The sequence below is a fragment of the Bos taurus genome, chromosome 17 (genome assembly GCF_002263795.3).
Source record: "Bos taurus isolate L1 Dominette 01449 registration number 42190680 breed Hereford chromosome 17, ARS-UCD2.0, whole genome shotgun sequence".
In the NCBI taxonomy this organism is placed as follows: Eukaryota; Metazoa; Chordata; class Mammalia; order Artiodactyla; family Bovidae; genus Bos; species Bos taurus.
Genome location: NC_037344.1, coordinates 57,384,330 through 57,406,556, shown reverse-complemented (window position 1 = coordinate 57,406,556; position 22,227 = coordinate 57,384,330). Strand labels below are relative to the sequence as shown.

Below are 22,227 nucleotides of genomic sequence, written 5' to 3'. Positions count from 1 at the left end.
GGGTTTATCCCCAAACCAAAGCTGTCCAGAACGAGAAGAACCCCCAGAGAAAGAAAAAATCTGTATATAGTTGACCCTTGAACAATACGGGTTTGAACGGCATGGGCCACTTACACACATTTTTTTCAATAAATCATACATAAACTGTGGTTGGAACCATGGCAATGAAGGGCCACCTCTGGGACTTCCTCCACAGGTTCCAGAACCCATCCTCTACAGATACAGAGGGATGACTGTATATCAGACACAAGTTTCACAAGGCAATACTAACACTTAGCCTCATTAAAGGCAATGCATTCTAACATAATTGAGTCTGGGATAGTCTATTTCATATTCTCAACACTGGTCATAGCCCATGAAAAGTGAACCCTCGTACAGTGTTGGTAGGAATGTAAATTGGAACAACCACTACAGAAAACAGTATAAAGGATTCTCAAAAAGCTAAAAAGATAACTACCATGTGACTCAGCAATTCCATTCCTGGTGTGAGTGTGTTAGTCACTCAATTGTGTCAGGCTCTTTGTGACCCCGTGGATTGTAGCCCACCAGGCTCCTCTGTCTATGGGATTCTCCAGGCAAGAATACTGGTAGCCATTCCCTTCTCCAGGGAATTTTCCCAACCCAGAGATTGACCCTGGGTCTCCTGCACCGCGGGAAGATTCTTTATCAACTGAGCTACCAGGGAAGCCCACTCCTGGGTATATATCCAAAAAAATTAAAAACACTAATTCAAAAAGATACATATACCCCAGTGTTGATAGAAACATTATTTACAACTGCCGAGATATGGAAACAACCTAAGTGTCCATCAACAGATGAAAGGATGAGGAAGATGCCGTATATGTACACAACGGAATGCTACTCTGCCATAAAAAAGAACAAAATGTTGCCATTAGCAGCAACATGGATGAACTTGGAAGGCATTATGCTAAAGTGAAATAAGTCAGAGAAACATAAACGCTGCATGATATCACTTATATGCAGAATGTAAAAAAAAAAAAAAAGAAAACTAGTGACTGACTATAACAAAAAAGAAGCAGACTCACAGACATAGAAAACAAATTAGTGGTTACCACTGAGGAGAGGGAAGGAGGGAGGGACAATAGAGGGGTAGGGGTTAAGAGGTAGAAACTGTTAGGTATAAAATAAACTACAAGGATATGTTGCACAACATGGGGAATATAGCCAATATTTTCTAATAACTATAAATGGAGTATAACTTTTAAACATTGTGATTCTTTATATTATACACCTGTAACATACAATGTTGTACAGCAACTATACTTCAATTTAAAAAATAGACCAAAAAAATAAGCTCCTTAATACTGGTCTTGGCAATGATTTTTTGAGTATGATAACAAAACCACAAGAAACAAAAGGAAAAGTAAGTGGAACTATATCAAACTCAGAAGCAAAAGAAACAAAAATGAAAAGACAATCTACAGAATGGGAGAAAATGCTTACAAATCATATGTCTGGTAAGGGGTTAATATCCAAAATACCTAAGGAACTCCTACAACTCAATAGCCAAAAAAAAAAAAAGATCCAATTAAAACATGGGCAAGATACCTGAGTAGACATTTTTTCAAAGAAGATTTACAAATTTACAAAAGGCCAGTGTTTACATGAAAAAGGGTTCAGTATCACTAATCATCAAGGAAATGCAACACCACAATGAGATATCATCACCCCACACCTGTTAGAATGGCTACCAAGAAAAAGACAAGAGATACCAAGTGTGGGTGAGGAGGTGGAGCAAAGGGAACCCCTAGGCACTGTTGATAAGAATGTAAACAGCGCAGCCACCATGGAAAACAGTACGGAGATGCCTCGAAAACTTAAACAGAACTACCATACGACCCTGCAATCCCACTTTTGGGTATATATCCAAAGATGAAATTATCACCTCAAAGAGATATCTGTACCCCCATGTTCACCGAAGCATTGTTCACAATAGCCAAGACATGGAAGCAACCTACATGCACACCAGTGGACGAACAGACGAAGAAAATATGGCATACATACATATATATAACACACACACAGAATATTATTCAACCATAGAAGAGAAAACATCCTGCCATTTGCAACAACGTGGGTTGGCCGTGACAGCATTAGGCTAAGGGAAATAAGTCAGAGAAAGACAAATACTATGGTTTCATTTACATGGGGAATCTAAAACCACTGGATTCATAGAAACAGTAGAATGGTGGTTGCCAAGAGCAAGCAGGTGAGAGAAATGGGGAGATGCTGGTCAAACAGTACCAGCTTCCAGGTATAAGAATAGGTACTGGGGAATCTAGTGCACGGTGTGCTGACTGTTTAACAATATGTATTGTTAGTACTTGAAAGTTGCTAAGAGAGCAAATCTTAACTGCTCTCACTGCACACACACAAAAGGTAATTATGCGAGGTGATGGGTGTGTTAAATAACCTTATTGTGGTAATCATTTCCCAATATGTGTGTGTACTAAGTCATCACATGGCACACCTTGAACTTACAGAGTGTTATTTGTCAATTACATCTCAATAACACTAGGGAAAAAAACAAACAGGCAAAGGGCAGCCTCTCTCACTTTGCCCCCACCTCATAGATTAGAAGATGGTGTATGTGTCCAGCCAGGCTCTCCTCCTGGTTAAATTCCACCTCGCTCTGTGGTCAACACAGGGAGGGATATGGAAGATGCATAATCTGTGGACACCATGGCCAGCAAACCTGCAATGCCTCTCCCATCTTCCACAGTGGTACCCTGCATTCCTGAAACCCTCCCCACACCCTCACCCTGAGGTCTCAGCAGCACTCCCAGTCCCTCAGGATCTCACGAAACCATGAAAATCAAGCCGACCTCCAATCAGAAAAGCATCGGCCCTCTGCCTCGGGCTCTGATGTCCCAAATAGGTCTGGTGAAACAGAGTGTTTCTAATACAGACCTCACACAGAAGCTTGCTAACCTTCTTAAAATCAGATGCAATCGTGTCTTCCACTTAAATCACTTTAAGCGCTTCCCTTTCAGGCCTCAGGAGGGAGAATCCCTCACTGTTTACAACTGGGCTTCTGTTAGGGCATACCACAGCCCGTAGGATTAGGGTTAGGGTTAGCCAAACGCAGCCAGGCACCTAGTTTTATAAGCAAAGTTTACTGGGACATCACCATGTCCACCTACTCAGCTACTGTCTGGGACTGCTTTCGCTACAAGGGCAGGGATGCCGCAGAACACCTGGACTGAGAAGCCGAAAATATTTACTATCTGGCCCTTCACAGAAAAAGCGTGCCCACGCCCGGCTTTCCTGCCTAACTTGTTTTTTGTCATCGTTGTAAGATATATATACTTTGGCCACCTCACGCAAAGAGTTGACTCATTGGAAAAGACTCTGATGCTGGGAGGGATTGGGGGCAGGAGGAGAAGGGGATGACAGAGGATGAGATGGCTGGATGGCATCACTGACTCAATGGACGTGAGTCTGGGTGAACTCTGGGAGTTGGTGATGGACAGGGAGGCCTGGTGTGCTGCGATTCATGGGGTCGCAGAGTCGGACACGACTGAGCGGCTGAACTGAACTGAACTGAAGATATATATCCATCTCTAGGAGTTTTCCACTACCCAAACTGAAACTCTGTCCCCAGTAAACACAACCTCATCTCTCTCTCTCCTTCAGTCCCTGACAACCTCTGTCCTCCTTTCTCTGTGTGTGAATTGGCCTGTTCTAGGCACCTCACATCAGTAGAATCACACCACAGTTGTCCTTTCATGCCTGGCTTATTTCCCTCAGCATAACATTTTCAAGGTTCATTCTTGCTGTAGCAGGTGTCAGAATTTCGTCCCTTTTTATGGCTGAATAATATTTCGTTGTATGGACCACACTGGGTTCATCCCTTCACCTGCTGATGAACAGTTGGGTTGTTTCCACATTTTGGCTGTTGTGAACAGTGGTGCCACCGGCCCAAGCTACGTGTCTCTTCTTGCATCACCTGTCTGCTCCCTTAGCCACAGAGGCCTTCTAGTTGAGTTCTCTAGAGGGTCACACTCATACTCCCTTCCTGGAACACCTCCCACCCCTTGCTCCATCTTAATCCCCAATTAGTCTTCAGTCCGAACAGTCCTTTGGAAGCCTCCCCAGTTCCCTTCCCCGCCTCCCCCGCCACTCACCTCCCTGCCAGTGCAAACTCAATCAGGTCCATCTGGTTGTAAGCTCTGATAGCTTCCTACACTTTCTCCTGATGGCCTGTAATGCTGTTTGTAATTACTGAACATAAGAGTATAACACCTACGTGTGGTTATTTGATTAATGTCGATCTTCACAGGACCAAAGGCTATGTCTCTTCTTCCTTTCCATTACACCCCTGCCAACTAGCCCAGAGCCTAGAACCTACCCAATTTCATCAATTCTAAGATGCACATTTTTAAACTTTTATCACAGGATGCATGGTAATGCGAGCTCATGAAACAACTGCTGAACTGTTGAGATGGAAACACAATGAAACATTCCCCAGTGCTCCCCCACATCAGAGTTCCCAGAACCAAGATCCACACCTCTCATAAACAACAATCCCCAAACGTAGACTCCTTCCCATATCTCCTAACAGGATTATACATAACCACTTTATCTTCTATGCTATGCCGCAGATGCAATTTTGTTAAATGTAAATATTTAAAACATGCTACCCACTTTTGTGATCCTGTTTAGCATTTCTTCCATTTCTAATACACAGAGAACCTCAAAGTCTACAAGGGACCCAGGTCAGAGTCAGCCTCTGAGCGACCCTGCAGAGAGTTGTCCCATTTCTCTCATTAGCCAGCACTAGCCACAGATACTGTGTGCTGGCAGCAAGACCCCTCCAAGCCAGAGCCAGGTATACAACACATCCACTTCCAGAGCAAGTCCTACGCATAGGGTCTATCAGCGCTGCACTGCCCAGCACAGAGGCCACCAGACACAGGTGGAACACGGCCACTCTTGGAGCATGGCCAGTACCAATTAAGATGAGCTGGAGGTGCAAACTACGCTCCCGATTTCAAAGACTTAATAAGGAGAAAAGAAAAAAAATATTTCCAAAGTAATATTTTACACTGATTCTGTGCTGAAATGATCATGTTTTGGTAGATTGGGTTAAATGACATATTTTGAAAACTAATAACACTTGTTTCTTTTTACTCTTCTTTAAGGCAGCTACCAGAAAGTATAAGGCCACATGTGCAGCTGGCACCCTATTTCTAGGGCAGCACTAGGATAGACTCTGCAGGGACTGGCAAGTGTTCCACCCAAAAGGGCTGGATGGTAAAGATTTCAACTCTGTGGGCCATACTCAACTCACCCATCACAGCACGAAAGCAATCACAGACAAAACAGAAGGGAATGAACCTGGATGTGGTGCAATAAATTCAGAATTGGCTCCTGGGCTACAGTTTTCCAAATCTGACTTTAGAGCACGAATAGTATAAAAAGAGGTCATTTCTGGGAAATTCTTTCCTATTCATTTTCCAGCCCAGCCATTAGAGAAAATCCACCTTTCCTTCAACAGGAGGAGGGGAATACAGCCGATTTGTGGCTTGGCTGAGTGGGAGGCTCAGCCACCCCGGGGGGCCCAGCCACCCCGGGGGGCCCCACCAAATGCACTCACTTGGGCGTGTGGGCCTCGTCTACGCGGTGACCCAGCTGGAATTCATGAGACTTGCTCCGATGCAGGGCCGTGAAACCCGGGATCAGGTGAATCAGCTTCCGGGAGGAGGGCGGCGGGGTCCCCGGGGGCTTCAGTTTGTTCTTCCTCCTCATGGGCGGCGTGCCCGGCGGGGTCACGGTGGTGACAATGTTGGGGGTGCGCGGTGGGGTGCGGACCGCGTGCCGCTGCCGGGGCGATGGGGGCAGGGACCGGTGCCCCGACTCCAGCGGCGGGGGCGGGCACAGGCCCGGGTAGGCGTCCACGGTGAGCCTGTCCACGTGGGTGTACACGGGGGCCCCCAGGGTGGGGCTGGCGTGACAGTAGTGCTGGACGCACTTGGACTGGACCCTGGGGCTCTGGGAGAGGTGGGTGCGGATCCACGGGGTCGGTTCCGGGGGGCACACGGGGTTGTTCTCCTTCCCCGTCTCCGTGGTGGGCCACTGGATGGTCCAGTCTTGTTTGGAAAGGTTGCCTCCTGAGTTGGAACAAAGAAGCAAAGACGACAGGTGAGCTATGAGAAAGCTGCTTAATTACACCATCTGCACCTTACCACATAAGCACATTATACCATACACACCCTGAACACTGCCGGCTGGGTACAGGGTGAGAGCGAAGTGCTGTGTGCATATTTACATAAATTATGCACCATGAGTTGGAAGCACAATTTACATATATTCAACCACACCCACTTGGCCCCAACAAAAAGAAAGAAACCCTTCCTTGACCCTCTCACCATAAGCCTCATTCAACAGCCTTGCCCTCCTCTGTCCAGGGCTGGGGAGCCCACAGCTCAAGTGTCCAAGGAAAGAACTTGCAGGTGTGAGGAGAGAGGAGGAGGATGGCAAGGACACCAGCATAGCAGTAGGAAGGGGAGTTTTTGTTTGTTTGTTTTGTTTTACAACAGTTTATTAGAAAAAAAAATGGAGCACTGAAAAAGTAATATAATAAAAACATCCTACTGTCTGAACACAACTTGAGGTTTTCAGCCCTGATACGAGCTACGTCAGAAAATAAAAATAAATCCACTAGTGTATTAACATTTTTCACTCATTTTCTGTATTGAGAGTACAAACACAAATTTGGTCTACATGTACAGACCCTCAGGCCACAAAGTGCAGTCCTTCCGCACCGTCTATGCAAGGAGATGTAAAAGCATAAGAGTCAAATACCAATACCAAACTACAGGATCCAAAACCATCTAAATCAAGCCAGGTACTTCTCCGGGTCTCTTTTCCGGGCTCGTCTCGAAGGTGATGTACGGCAACAATGGGGCAAGTGGCTTGGCGGCTGCAAGGATGGGTGAGGGCAGACTTCCAGGCTCACGGGCCTAGTTGCAGGGTGCATTTTATACCACGTTCAGTGGAAAGCCAGTGAGGGCTTTGATCTAAAACTTCATTTCTCCAGTTACCATCTGTCACCGTACAAAGATATTACATTATTATTGACTATATTCCCCACACTATAACGAGACTCGCCACGGTGATCATTTTGTAATATATAGAAATTTTGAATTACTGTATTGTATACCAGGAACTAACATGGTGTTGTAGGTCAGTTATCCTTCAAAAGACAAACAAACTCGGAGACAAAGAGATCAGATCTGTCATTCCCAGAGGCAGGGGTTGGGGAGGAGGGGAACTGAATGAAGGCGGTCGACAGGTACAGACTTCCAGTTACGAGATAAGGAAGTACTAGGGATGTCATTACAACATGATTGATACAATTAACACTCTCATTTGTTACATATGAATGTTATTGAGAGAATAAATCCTAAGAGTTCTCATCACAAGGAAAGACAATAATTTTTTTCTGTTTCTTTTCTTCTGAATCTATAGAAGATGATGGATGTTCACTAAATCTATTGTGGTCATCATTTCATGATGTATGTAGGTCAAATTATTATGCGGGACACATTAAACATAGACAATGCTGTATGTCAAACATTTCTCAATAAAACTGGGAGATAGATATTTAGATGTAGATAGATAGAGACAGATGACGGATAGATAGATGATAGAGATAATAGATGATATATGGATTGATAGATGATGGATAGATTGATGATAGGTGATGATTATAGATAAAATTTTAAATAATCCAAAAAAATAAATTAAAAGAAAGTTCATTTCTTAAAGATACTGGGGATGCTGCACGGATAAGGAGAACCCAGTTAGAGGGTATCACAGCGCTCCAGGCAAGAGGTAATACTGCCTTCCACTTGAGTGGTGGCAGCAGAGGTGGAGAGAAGTCGGCAGGTGTCAGTGGAGGACCACGTGGTAGGACTTGACAGAAGGCAATTGAGTGGGCCCTCCCAGCACAGGCCAAGGAAGGAGACTTGGGGCAGAAATAAATCCCAACTCATGGCTGACTAGCATTAACAGTAATAATTACGATAAGGGCCATAACGAGAGCTAATTCACAGGGCCTCTGACAGTTTATAAAGTGCTTTCACGAACACTGGCTCACTGCCCCCCTTTTAATTAAAACAACTCATTTTGTTATTACATATTCATTATAGGAAAATTAGAAAATTCAGATAAGGAGAAAGGCAATGCTGTTCTACAGCCTAGCCGTCATCCCTATTAACGCTCGGCTATGGAGCCTGCCAGATGGTTTGCTGTGCATTTTTTTTTTTTTAAGAAATGCCATAAGATCTTATTTAATGGTTTGTCATCTGTTTTCTTCATTTGTTATATTGAGACTGCTCCACATCTTACTTAATTTTCATAAATCTGTGTGCAAAGGGCCATTTTGATCTCTACTTTGTAGATAAGGAAATGTATGGACAGAGATGATGTTTCCAAGGTTATAGCAGAAGTGGGGACTGGCAGCCGGGATTCAAACCCAGGATCTCAGCCACCCCAATAAGGAGGGGACCAGGCATCTGGGAAAGAGTGGGACCTGCATTCTCTGAAGACCCTGGACCATCATAATGAGCCAAATAGGAGCAGGAGCTGGAGCCAGGGCTCTTTCTTGCAAGAGTCACCCTGTTCCCTCCTCCAAGACTTTGCCAGAACATTCTACCAATATCACCATCATTACGGTGTCGATTCTCAAAATATTTGCACATATACATCAGCCCCGTGACAAGAGAGTTAGCTCTGTTAGTGACTTGGCCTTAATTCTGGCTCACCTACTTCCTGGCTGTGTGACCCTGGCACTCATCAGGCTTCTCTGAGTCTTTATCAGCAGTGAGACAGGACAATAACAGACATGCCCCCTGGGAATGGTGTAGGGCTCAGATGCAACAACACACACAGTGCGCTGAGCCCAGCACCTGGCACACAGCAGGCACTCCACAAATGTTAGCTGCTTGTATTGGCATTCCCCACACCATGGTGACATCCACCACCTCCCATTTACAGTGTGTGCACCTGTGCTGAGAGCTGTCCACACACCGGGTGACGTCACCACTCTGTGTACCTCTAGGAAGTATGAGGTTCAGAGAGGCCGAATAGCTCTGAGAGCTGGGGACAGACAGAGAATCGAGCCCAGATCAGCTTCTCCGTCACCCGGCAAACTCCTGACTGATGTATTTGCTCAGGAAATACAAACATATTGCCAAATGGGCATAATTAAAGCATGTTTAGGAAGGCAAATCTATTTTTTAAGTTATCTTGATCATATATTGCCCTCCAAGGCCACAGGAAGCACTTTGGGCATTATCACTAGACCTCACGGTCCCCTGAGTGAAGTGAAAAGAAGATGGGACCATGACTCAGAGAGAGCCAGCTGATCAGCTCCGTGACCTTGGGCCCGTTACCTGACCTCTCTGAGCCTCTGTTTCAGGGTTTGTGAAACTAGAATGCTCATGGCTCCCTTGGAGGGTGCAGCGAGGGTTAAACACACTCATTCATTCATCCAAGTATATTTCACAAGTATCTGAAGTCTTCTCATATACCAGGCCCTGTTCTAGACACCACGACAAAGCAATGATCAAAAGAGCTGAAAGTCCCTGTCTTCAGAGTGCACGTTCTTGGTAAAGAAAGAGAGAAGAGAATGGGATGAACAAAAAAGTGACGGTATATTATCTATAAGATGTCATATATAATGTATATGTTGTCTACAATATGTCAGTGATAATAAATGCCATGGAGGAAAAGAAAGCTGGACTTGGGTACCAAGAGTGTGCTGGGGATACCTCAGTCAGGAAAGGATGAGTGGGCATCTGAACAAATATCAGAGTGAATCAGGGAGTGAAATAATGAGATAAAATGAGTCGCGCCGTCAGTAGAGCCTGGACCATGGGATGATGCAGACAAACGGGCAGGCGGGTGAGGACGAGTGAGACAGCGACTCTGGATGCCGGAGACTCGTCCCATCTGCTCCCCAGGCTTTCGCTGGGCCGGCCCCTGGGGTCGGGTGTTTGTCTTCCTCTACCTTCACGGAGCTCACAGTCCACTGGGAAGATCAATGATGAAACAAGCACCTACTGCAAACTACACTCCCAGGTATAGATCCAAAGGAACTGAATGCAGCACTCAAGTGTTTGTATGTGAATATTCATATCAATGCCCATCGCAACAGCCAAAGGACGAAAACAACTCAAACGCTCATCAACTGCCACATGGGTAAGGTAAATCTGGCGTGTCCATAAAATGGAATATGATTCCACCATCAAAAAGAATTAAGTACTGTTACATTCTATGATTTGGATGAACCTCCAAAACACGATCCCAAGTGGGATCAGAATGGCCCATGATTCCATTTACATGAAATTTCCAGAATAGGAAAATCCATAAAGACAGAAATCAGACAAGCGGTTGCCAGGGGCTGGGCTGTGAGGGGGAGGAAGGAATGGGGAGCAACTGCTTAATGGGTACAGAGTTTTGGGGTGATAAAAATGTTGTGGAACTTGACGGAGGTGATGATGGTTGCACACCATTGTGAATGCACTGAATGCTGCAGAATCATTCACTTTTTTTTTTAGGCCACCCCATGTGGTAAATGGGATCTTACTTCCCTGACCAGGGATCGAACCCATGGCCCCCCGCATTGAGAGTGCAGAGTCTTAACCACTGGACCTCCAGGGAAGTCCCCATTCTCTTTTAAATGGTTAATTGTTAATGTTCTGTGAGTTTCACCTCAATTAAAGAAGTACTTGCCATACAAAATAGGGAAGCCCCTGTTGGAGGAAGCACAGGTGAGAACAGAGGGGAAGAAGCCAGCCCTCTGGGGAATGAGGCGGAAACGCATCCTGGAGGAGAGGGCACCTATGCCCAGACCTTGAGGATGAGGGAGAAGGTCCTGGGAAGGAGTGGGGTGGAGAGTGTGGGAGGAAGGGTGCAGGCAGAGGGAACAGCAGGGTCAAGAGCCAGATGATGGCAGACCAGGGTGAGTCTGGAGAACTTCGGAGAGTCTGGTGTGGCTGGAGATGTTCCAAGGGAGGAAGAAATCCGAGCTGAGGCTGCAAAGAAGGGCAAAGTGCGACTGTCCAGGGATTTACTCTCCTAAGCTGATCCCCTGCATGGGGCTCCTGTGGAGCTCCTGGAAACCTGAGGCAGCTGAAGGCTCAAGGCCATCAAACCCAGTAATGACAAGGGGGAAGCTCTGTTCCAACACACCACGCAGCTGTAAGCTCGAATCTTGGACCCCAGCCTCATGGTCATGCCCAAGGAGGGGCTGGCACTCCCCCAACCATAAGTGATGATGATATAGAAGCCAAGTTCTTGCCTGGCCACTGTTATATCCCCAAGCCTTGGACCCAAACCCCTACTCATGCCAAGGGAAGGGCTGGCTCTCCTGGTGGACAAATGCTGAGAAACGGGTTAGGGCTAGAGACTAGAGTTTTTGCCCTCATATCACTGTTATATCCCAGCCCTTGTTCATACCACGGGAGGGGCTGGTGCTTCTCTGATCCCACAGCTTAAAAACCACACAGTGCAAGGGAGTGGGTCCATGTGCCATGGAGTCCTGCTGGACCCAGTGTGCTGGCCCAGAGTGCACACTGGCTACTCCTCCTGTCCCTCTGTGATTAAAACTGGCCCAGAGGCCCTGGTATGGGGCTGTGTGAGCATCCATTCTCGTTCAGTGGGACCCGCTGTGCATAGGGGACACGACCAGGTGAGTGTTGTGGAAAGGCGCTATCTGGCCACAGTACGGAGAAAGGGTCGGACAAGTCAAGGGCAAGCGCAGGAGCCCAGCCTGAGGCTGCTGAGGCACCTGGATGGGAGATGCTGGGGACCAGGAATGGAGTGGTGGCCGCAGAGATGGAGACAGCTGGGATGACTAGTATAAGAGGAGGAGAAACAAACAGCTGTCATGACTGAGAACTTACCATTTTCCTGACACTGTTGTTTCAAGCGATTTACTTGTATCAAATTGATAGCCACACAACAATCCTACAAAGTAGCCAGAAATCACTCTAGTTTGTAGACAAGGAAACTGAGGCACAGAGTGTTGAAATGACTCACTCAAGACAGTTGGAGGGAAGGACAGCTGGGCTTGGAGTCTGTGCCCCTGAGCATGACACTAAGCCAAGGCTGACGTCCTGATTCCACCCCTCATCTCGGGTCAGCACAGCAACGGGAAGTGCAGAAGGGAACGGGGCACATGGAGCGATGTGCGCACGGAGCAGTGAAGCACAAGGAGCACATGAAGGACATGACGTAAGTTCAGGGTCAGACCGGCCAAGTCTGAGCTTCCTGCCGGACACCTGGTGGCGATGCCCAGGATGCAGCAGAATTCCGCCTCCTCCTCTGGCTCCCTGGAAATCTTGGGAGCACTGCTCAAGAAGTTATTGGTCGAGCCTGAAAGAATTGGTCGGGGGATTCTAAAACCTTCTAAGTCTATCGAGGAGTGTCAGGCTCATTTTATAATTTTTTTTTTAAAGAAAGACATGACATTTCACCTTTTGCCTCCTTTCCCATCTGACCCCTGAATCTTCAGAGCAGACATCCATGGCCCTGAATTATAGGGCAGGGAGGGGACATAATGAGCACAGCACCCAGTGACTGACTCCCCCAGAAAGAGAAGAGATGCCTCCGCACATTGAAGACTTGCTTTCTGAGCCAAAAGAACAAGAACTGGTTCCAAGTAAATATCAAGTAAGGAAATGGGACTTTTTATATGCACAGAACACCCTGGAGTTTGCAACATGATGCGTAGAGATTAACTTGTGCCTACCTTTCCTGTGCCTCGGTTTATTAGTCTGCAAAATGGAGATAACATTAGACTATTTTGAGGATTAAATAAGACCGTACAGGTAGAGCATTCAGCATGATCTTTGGCACACAGCCAATGCTGAATAAATGTTAATGAAAATGGGAGTAAAACCACCTATTTTTACATGATGCTGGTGAGGACTAAATGAGATTGATATGCATATATATAATGTGTCTGGCCTTTAGGACTTCCCTGGCAGTCCAGTGGTTAAGACCTCACACTTCCACTGCAGGGAACAAGGGCTCAATCCCTGGTCGGGGGATTTCCACATGCCACACAGTGCAGCCAAGTAGTAATAATAATAAAAAAATAAATAGATGCCTGGCCTTCAGTGCCTATGCCCCTGATCTTGCCTGCTGCCATCCCCTACTGAAAGCAAAGCCAAGGTACAAAAGCCTCTGAGTCCTTACTGCAGTTAAACTGTATCCCCTCAAAAGCTATGCTGAAACTCTAATCCCCAGGGCCAGTGAATGTGACCTTATTTGCAGACAGGGTCTCTGCAGATATGATCGAGTCAAGATGAGGGAACACTGGATTAAGGCACATCCTAACCCCAATGACTGGTGTCATTGGAAGAGGAAAGGTCACACAAAGGAGGAGGCCATGTGAAGACGGAGGCGGACACTGCAGTGATGCAGCCACTGGAACTGGAACTTAGATGCCACCAGAAGCTGGGAGAGAGGTGTGGGACTGATTCTCCCCCACAGTCTTTGGAGTGAGCATGGCCCCACCAACATCTTGATCCTCGACTTCGAGTCCCCTGGAACTGTGAGAGGGTACACTTCTGCTGTGTTAAGCTGTCTAGTTTGTGGTGGTTTTGTTACAGTAGATCTAGGAGAGTAACAGAGCCTTCAACAGGGAGTCAACAGTGTTTACCGAATCCAGACTGGGGAGTAACAGTACAAAAGTTAGCCTTTGGAGGTGGTTAGGACTTGGTGGCCTTCACTGCGGTGGCCTGGGTTCAAGCCCTGGTTGGAGAACTAAGATCCTATAAGCTGTTCAGTGCAGGAAAAAAAAAAAAAAAGTTTGTATTTTAATCAAAGAAATATATCACATGGTTGAAAGCAAAAAGGTATGAAAACATTTTTGCTAACAACAGTCCCCTGCCCAATCCTTCTCCATCCCAGAAGGCAATCATTCTCAATTCTTCTAATTTCCTGAGTGTTTATCTCAATGTTTATCTCAACTAATCCCCAGTTAGGGGATTCAGTGCTTGTCTTACCTGCCCTATGAGGTAGGTGTCATTGAGCTGTTTTATAAATAAGTTCTAGATGAGGGACAGGGCTAAAGTTTCCATAGCTGGTAGTAACCTTCACCTTCAATCTTTACCTTGATCATGTAGCAACTGAAGTTGAGCTGAGATCCAGTGCCCCCCCCTCCCACAGCCTACAGTTCCTCCAAACACACACACACATGCCTCCATGAGATTCAAGGAAGTACTAAGTTGGCCCCAAGGATCCCTGTCCTAAAGTTTCAAAGTTCTGAAAGATAAAAAAGAGGGAAAAAAAGCTTCACTCTTTCCAAATTTACTTCTCCATCAAATTCTCTTCTCCTTCACTCTTACATTTAAAATGTAATGTTTGGGGATGGAGAAGCAAAAAGCCTCATTTCATTATCCAAATTGCCAGCTGTTCAACTGTCGACTTCTCTCTGCTGATGCTTCAGAAGTGTTTCACTGATGGGCTGTACTAACATCAACCCTTCCCCTCTCTCTTTTGATCCTCTTTTTAATAAAGTCTGAGGGAAGAGTGTAATTTTTTATTTTAAATAGGGAAGGTGTGGCACCAAGGTGCTCTGGGGTTATTAATCGTTGCCCTTGCTATCTTGTCATCCGTTTCTGGAAAATCATTTTATTTCAGGTCTTGAAAGGGCGGGGAGAAGGGAATAGGTTTTAAGAAATGAAAGGTCTGAGGATTGATTAAAGACATTTCAAGGTGCAGGGATTTTTCTTTTGACATTCTCCAATAAGCGTCTACAAGAAATAAAAGCCATTATCAAGAGAGAAAGTGATTTCAGAAAGTCTAGGCAAGGGTCTACCTTTTTTGTCCCTTTCCATTAAAATTTTATAAACAGGCAAACGTGTGACTCAGTCCTTGTCTGAGTTTCAGAGCCAGCATCAGAATGCATATATGCTACTATTTCAGAATCACCCCTGCCTGTAACTTTTGTGACTATTTCAAAATGCTTGTCAGTTTAATCCTCATAACTTTTCAGCAAGAAACAGAACTTTCAGATGCTGGTTGAAGAGAATAGACTGAAGCCCTTGGTGGAACAAAAACAAAGCGTTTGTACTTTAATCCCTTTAACTTTGTGACAAGAAACAGAACTTTTAGATGCTGGTTAAAAACATTTCACTGGAGCCATTGGTAAAGCAAAAAAAAAAAAAAAGTAACAATAACATTTACAATTAACACTAATCAGCTCAGTTCAGTTCAGTCGCTTAGTCGTGTCCGACTCTTTGTGACCCCATGAATCGCAGCACACCAGGCCTCCCTGTCCATCACCAACTTCCGGAGTTCACTGAGACTCACGTCCATTGAGTCAGTGATGCCATCCAGCCATCTCATCCTCTGTCGTCCCCTTCTCCTCCTGCCCCCAATCCCTCCCAGCATCAGAGTCTTTTCCAGTGAGTCAGCTCTTCGCATGAGGTGGCCAAAGTACTGGAGTTTCAGCTTTAGCATCATTCCTTCCAAAGAAATCCCAGGGCTAATCTCCTTCAGAATGGACTGGTTGGACCTCCTTGCAGTCCAATGGACTCTTAAGAGTGTTCTCCAACACCACAGTTCAAAAGCATCAATTCTTCGGCACTCAGCTTTCTTCACAGTCCAACTCTCACATCCATACATGACCACTGGAAAAACCATAGCCTTGACTAGATGGACCTTTGTTGGCAAAGTAATGTCTCTGCTTTTCAATATGCTATCTAGCTTGGTCATAACTTTTCTTCCAAGAAGTAAGCGTCTTTTAATTTCATGGCTGCAGTGATTTTGGAGCCCCAAAAAATAAAGTCTGACACTGTTTCCACTGTTTCCCCATCTATTTCCCATGAAGTGATGGGACCGGATGCCATGATCTTCGTTTTCTGAATGTTGAGCTTTAAGCCAACTTTTTTACTCTCCTCTTTCACTTTCATCAAGAGGCATTTTAGTTCCTCTTCACTTTCTGCCATAAGGGTGGTGTCATCTGCATATCTGAGGTATTGATATTTCTCCTGGAAATCTTGATTCCAGCTTGTGCTTCTTCCAGCCCAGCGTTTCTCATGATGAACTCTGCATATAAGTTAAATAAGCAGGGTGACATATGCAGCCTTGACGTACTCCTTTTCCTATTTGGAACCAGTCTGTTGTTCCATGTCCAGTTCTAACTGTTGCTTCCTGACCTGCATACAGATTTCTCAAGAGGCAGGTCAGGTGGTCTGGTATTCCCATCTCTTTCAGAATTTTCCACAGTTTATTGTGATCCACACAGTCAAAGGCTTTGGCATAGTCAATAAAGCAAAAATAGATGTTTTTCTGGAACTCTCTTGCTTTTTCGATGATGCAGCGGATGTTGGCAATTTGATGTCTGGTTCCTCTGCCTTTTCTAAAACCAGCTTGAACATATGGAAGTTCACGGTTCACGTATTGCTGGAGCCTAGCTTGGAGAATTTTGAGCATTACTTCACTAGCGTGTGAAATGAGTGCAATTGTGCAGTAGTTTGAGCACTCTTTAGCATTGCCTTTCTTTGGGATTGGAATGAAAACTGACCTTTTCCAGTCCTGTGGCCACTGCTGAGTTTTCCAAATTTGCTGGCATATTGAGTGCAGCACTTTCATAGCATCATCTTTCAGGATTTGAAAGAGCTCAACTGGAATTCACTAATAAGATTTACTATTTACTGAGCACTTACTATGTGCCAGAGAGTATTCCAAGTATTTTTCATGTACCACATGACATTATCCCCACAAGACCCTTTGGAGAAAATTCTGCCATTGTTTCCATGTTACAGCAGAGGAAATGGAGGATTATCTGAGAGAGTGAACTACCCAAGGTCACACAGCTAATAAGTGGTACAGTGGGGTTTGCAATGCAGGTCTGTACCCCTTTTCATCTAGGTCTTTCTAGGAACCTCCCAATGCCCTCAGGAAGCAAGACAGCCAGCCAGCAAGCCCTTGAAAGGCTGATCTGTTTTACACAGTGTTTTTGGATCAGCACTAGAGGCAAGTCAAATACTGTACTCATTATAGCCACTGCGCCTGAAAGAGTGAAACCAGAAATCCAGGATGGATTTTCAAGTTTCTGGTTTGGAGTGCTTGCAAAGAGAAGTAAATAAGGACAAATGAAAAACACACTGTTGCCAAAGCAATTCAACATTGGCAAGAATCTTAATCTAAGATCACGTTAATGAGCTTGGCATCTGGTCAAACTGTGGGTCCCGCTGGACACTGTCTCTGCCCCCAGGACATCCCAAGCAGGACCAAAAAAATGCACTGACCCCAGTCTGTGCAGGTCGTCTGGGAGATGGGTCAAGCCAGGGAGCTTGGGCTCTAACCCAGTAATGCTTCCTAGGTCTTGCTCTATGAGGTTTTTGTCATTTTATTACCCACTAGGAGATCTAGATAGATTAATTTTTGGTCACTAACCTTAGGGTGGCTTTTCTGTTCTAACAAAGCTCCTTTTGAAAAAAAAATTATTGAAGTAAAATTCACATCAACCACTTTTAAAGTGCAGAATTCAATGGCATTTTAAATATTGTCTCTATTGGTTTCAAAACCCTTCCATCAATCCCCCCAAAAAACTATGCCATACCTGTTAAAGAGCCACTCCTCACCTCACCGCATTCTCCCAGCCTCTGGTAACCACTAATCCATTTTCTGTCTTTCTGGATTTACCTCTTCTGGATATTTCACATAAATGGAATCAAACAATATGTTCTCTTTTGTGACTGGCTTCTCCCACTTTCCATCATGTTTTCAAGTTTCATTCATGTTGCAGTCTATATCAGAATCTCATTCCTTTTTTATGAAATATTCCATTCTGTAGGTAGACCACATTTTGTTCATCTGTTCATGAGCTGATGGATATGAGGGCTGTTTCCACCTTTTGGTTGTCTCGAGTAGCACTGCTGTGAAAATTTACATATTATACAAGTATTTATTTGAACAACTGTTTTCAGTTCTTTAGGGGTATACACCTAGGAGTAGAATTGTGGGTCACCTGGTAATTCTATGTTTAACCTTCTGAGAACCCACCAAACTGTTATCCACAGTGGCTGCACCATTTTATATTCCCACCAGCAATGTCCGAGGGTCTAATTTCTTCCAATCTTAGCCAATTCCTTTTACTTTTCTTGTTTCATTATTTACTTATTTTAAAATTATTATTATATTATTATTGCCATCCTAATGAATGTTTAACAAAGCACTTTTTAATAGTACTTCTTTTTAAATTAATTAATTAATTTATATATATATTTTCCCCCTACCCCCACGGCTTGCAGGATCTTAGTTCCCCAAGCCAGGGATCAAACTTGTGCCCTCTGCAGAGAAAGCGTGGAGTCCTAACCACTGGATCTTCAGAGCATTCTCAACGAAGCACTTTTAATCATGGCCATAGCTTCCTGTACACCTCCCCATCTCTCATCCTGAAACATCGCTTCATTCTCACAGCAACCCTGTGGGGTTGGTGAGGAAATTAAGGCTTTGGAAAATTAAAACACTTGCTTGAGGCTAAGTTCCAAACCCTGGTAAGTCTAACCACTGACTGCATTCTCTTGGCAGCCATACATAGCGCATCTGAATTAATCCACGCAGACATGCAGGTGACATGTATTACCAGCCCAATTGTTCAGATGGAAAAACTGAGCCCCACAGAGCAGCAGGGACCTTCCCTAGGTTCCACCCATCTAGAAAGTTCCAGGTCCTTCCGACTCCAAACGCCATGTTCTTTTCCCTCTGCTATACATTCTTTTACAATATGGAGTGTTTTAATTGTTAAGCACAATTAAAATTGTAGCTGGGATGCATCCAGTCTCCAGAATAAAGAGAGCAACTGCCACCATCTGTTGGGCATTTTAAACTGAAAAAAAAAAAAAAATCCCTTCCTGGTGAGTAACACGGTGAAAATCTGCATGGAGAATACTACCACAGAACGCTTCCCAGAGGATCCTGTGGTTAGGATGTCTGATAGCAGTGAACCCTGGAGGGACTGACGGTTCTCACACCATACACTGCAGTCTCCTTGGAACCGTGGTTCTGAACCCTGGTGACCGTCAGCATCACACAGCAGCTCTGAGCAGCCTAACACAAAGGCAGAGTGGATGGCACAGCACGCTGGACACCAGGATCCCTGGGTTCCAGGCTTCCCAAAGCGCCAAGCACCCACCCTCACTTCCACCCTACCACTCTCTCTCTCTCCCCTCCTCCTCCTCCCACTTCATTTTCCTCACACTCCTCACCACTTGGTGGAACTATTCTTTTATATCGTGTGTTCTCATCATTCACCATCATTATAATCTATAAAGTCACTGCAAGCACAGAATTAGCCAATATTTAACCATGGCTCCTAGAAGAAATACAAGGTTATGTTCCTATGAGCCTTGGGTCACATTTTCATCTATTGATCCATACATAATCTTGTTTTATGAATATTTCTGTTTAGAAACAATTTAATAAGTCACTGAATATCTATATTGCTGACTCATTAACGTTCAACTCATGGCCAACAGCACCGTCACTCCTGCCTGAATAAAGGAATCTTACATAACATATGTTTTCTCCATAAGGCATGTGGCAGCCTCCTTACTCAGGACTACGGGACAGCACCTGCTGCGCTATGCTCAGGGGTATTTTAAACAGAGAAATCACCCCCCCAAAAAAAAATCATGAAAAGGTGAAAAAAAAATTTAAAGCGTTTTTGACAGTATGAGAGCTGAAATAGCAACCTCAGCTGAGGATGTGCACGTCAGGTCACTCACATTTCTCCCCGCTCCACAAATGCAAGTATTGATTTTAGGATTTCAAATAAATTTTAGGGAGTTGGCAAATTCAAGTAGATAAATACAGAATCCACAAAGAATGAAGACTGACTATACTGGACTTCCCTGGTGGTCCAGAGGTTAAGAATCCACCTGCCAATGCAGAGGACATGGGTTTGATTCCTGGTCCAGGAAGAATCCACATGCCGTGGGGCAACTGAGCCCGTGTGCCACAGCTACTGAGCCTGAACACCCTAGAGCCTGTGCGCCACAAGAGAAGCCACTGCAACGAGAAGCCCGAGCACCAGAACTATAGAAAGCCCGCGGAGAGCAACAAAGACCCAGCGCAGCTATAAGTTAAAAAATTTTTAAAAATTTTTAAAAGACTGTTTATCACCTGTCTTCTTCACTGAAATACGAGCTCTAAGAACACAGAGCCCTGGGCTAACTTTCCCATCACTGCATCACCCAGCAGATAGCACAGCACTTGGCAACAAATACAGGTATTTTCCCCCAAACCATACGTATATCAAATCATCATATGGTACATCTAAAACTTAGAGCGTGTTATGTATCAACTGTTGTTATATCTTGATAGACCTGGAGGTTGTTGCTGTTCAGTCACTAACTTGTGTCTGACCCTTTTCGACCCCATGGACTGCAGTACACCAGGCTTTCCTGTCGTGAGTCGGTGATGCAATCCAACCATTTCATCCTCTCTTGCTCCCTTCTCCTCATGCCTTCAATCTTTCTCAGAATCAGGGTCTTTTCTAACAAGTGATTCTTTGCCTCAGGCAGCCAAAGTACTGGAGCTTCAGCTTCAGCATCAGTCCTTCCAATGAATATTCAGGGTTGATTTCCTTTAGGATTGACTGGTTTGGTCTCCTTGCAGTCGAAGGGACTCTCAAGAGTCTTCTCCAGCATCACAATTCAAAAACATTAGTTCTTCAGTGCTCAGCCTTCTTTAGGGTCCAACTCTCACATCCATACATGAATACTGGGAAAACCCTAACTTTGACTATACAGACCTTTGTCGGCAAAGTGACGTCTTTGTTTTTAACCTGCTGTCTAGGTTTGTCATAGCTTTCCTTTCAAGGAGCAAGTGTCTTTTAATTTCTTGACTACTGTCACCATCCGCAGTGATTTTGGAGCCCACGAAAATAAAATCGGTTACTGCTTCCACTATTTCCCCTTCTATCTGCTATATAGTGGTGGTACCAGATGCCATGATCTTCATTTTTTTGATTATCTGCATAGCTGAGGTTGTTGATATTTCTCCCAGCAATCTTGATTCCAGCCTGTGATTCACCCAGCCTAGCATTTCACATGATGTATTCTGCATATAAGTTAAATAAGCAGGGTGACAATATATAGCCTTGACGTACTCCTTTCCCAATTTGGAACTAGTCTGTTGTTCCATGTCCAGTTCTAACTGTTGCTTCTTGACCTGTATACAAGTTTCTCAGGAGGCAGGTCAGGTGGTCTGGTATTCCCATCTCCTTAAGAATTTTCCACAAAACTAGAGGAAATTTTTAAATAAAGACTTTTGTCTCAATGCATATATTATACATTGCTTTAATATATATTTGTAGACTGAATTGATTCTTCATACATTCTAACTGCCATGATTGATCATCTTGTTTATACCACCCATTCTGAATTCATCGAGTGGTGAGGTGGGAAATGCCTTACCATAGCTAAAGTCTCTGGGGATGCCCAGGGCTTCCCTGGAAAGATAAAATCTTAAGAAATAAAGTCCTTAAAGAAATAATGACCGAAGAAAAAGAAAAAGAAGATGTCCTTATCTTGAGCCTGCCTCCTTCTGGTTCTACACCCTCTGAGTAACAGCTGTGTCTCTGCCCTGCTCCAGCCTTGTGCAGAAGGATGGTCTGCCCCATGGGCCTCTGAGGGAGGAGAAGGGGAGATTAGAAGTTGGGGGAGGTGTCCACTGGGCTAGGACCAGCTCCCAGTGATGCAGGAGGAGAAAGCCCACAAAGGAACAAGCCACGTTAGAGAAGGATGCTCTCTGAGACTCTGATTCCAGAACCCTCTGTTGCTCCATCACAGTATCTCTCTTTGAGTGACAGGAAGTATATTAGTTTTATAACTTCTTGTGTTGGCAAATTCGAGAAAGCAGAAGGCAGCTTTAGATGAACTTAGGTGCAGCAAGGCATCCTATTTTTATCTCCAGACACCTGACTGGGACGGCAGGTCTTCTTAATCCTCCTGCCGGTTCCCTCGCCGTGGGGATTCAGTGGGACCAGCACCCGCCCTGGTTTCTCTCCCAATTTTCCTCGGCGGGGAAACTGCTTGTGAAAGCTTTAGAGCCTGGGGTGTGGCAGGCAGTCCATCTGTTCAGGTTACCCACATAGGCAGAAATATGGATGCTTCCAGGAAAAAAGGTGGTGGGAAAACCTGTATTATCCTCCATCACCCCTCTTGACCAAGG

General features: G+C 44.9%; 1 protein-coding gene across 5 annotated transcripts in view; it reads right to left on the bottom strand.

Moving 5' to 3' along the window:
• Positions 1–22,227, bottom strand: part of KSR2 (kinase suppressor of ras 2) — a 485,372-nt gene that overhangs the window by 272,840 nt on the left and 190,305 nt on the right. For all 5 annotated transcript variants that reach the window (XM_059876166.1, XM_015475495.3, XM_059876167.1 and 2 more), the window contains one exon: positions 5,621–6,134. In XM_059876166.1, coding sequence (XP_059732149.1) covers positions 5,621–6,134 — 514 coding nt within the window. The remainder of the gene's footprint in view (positions 1–5,620; positions 6,135–22,227) is intronic.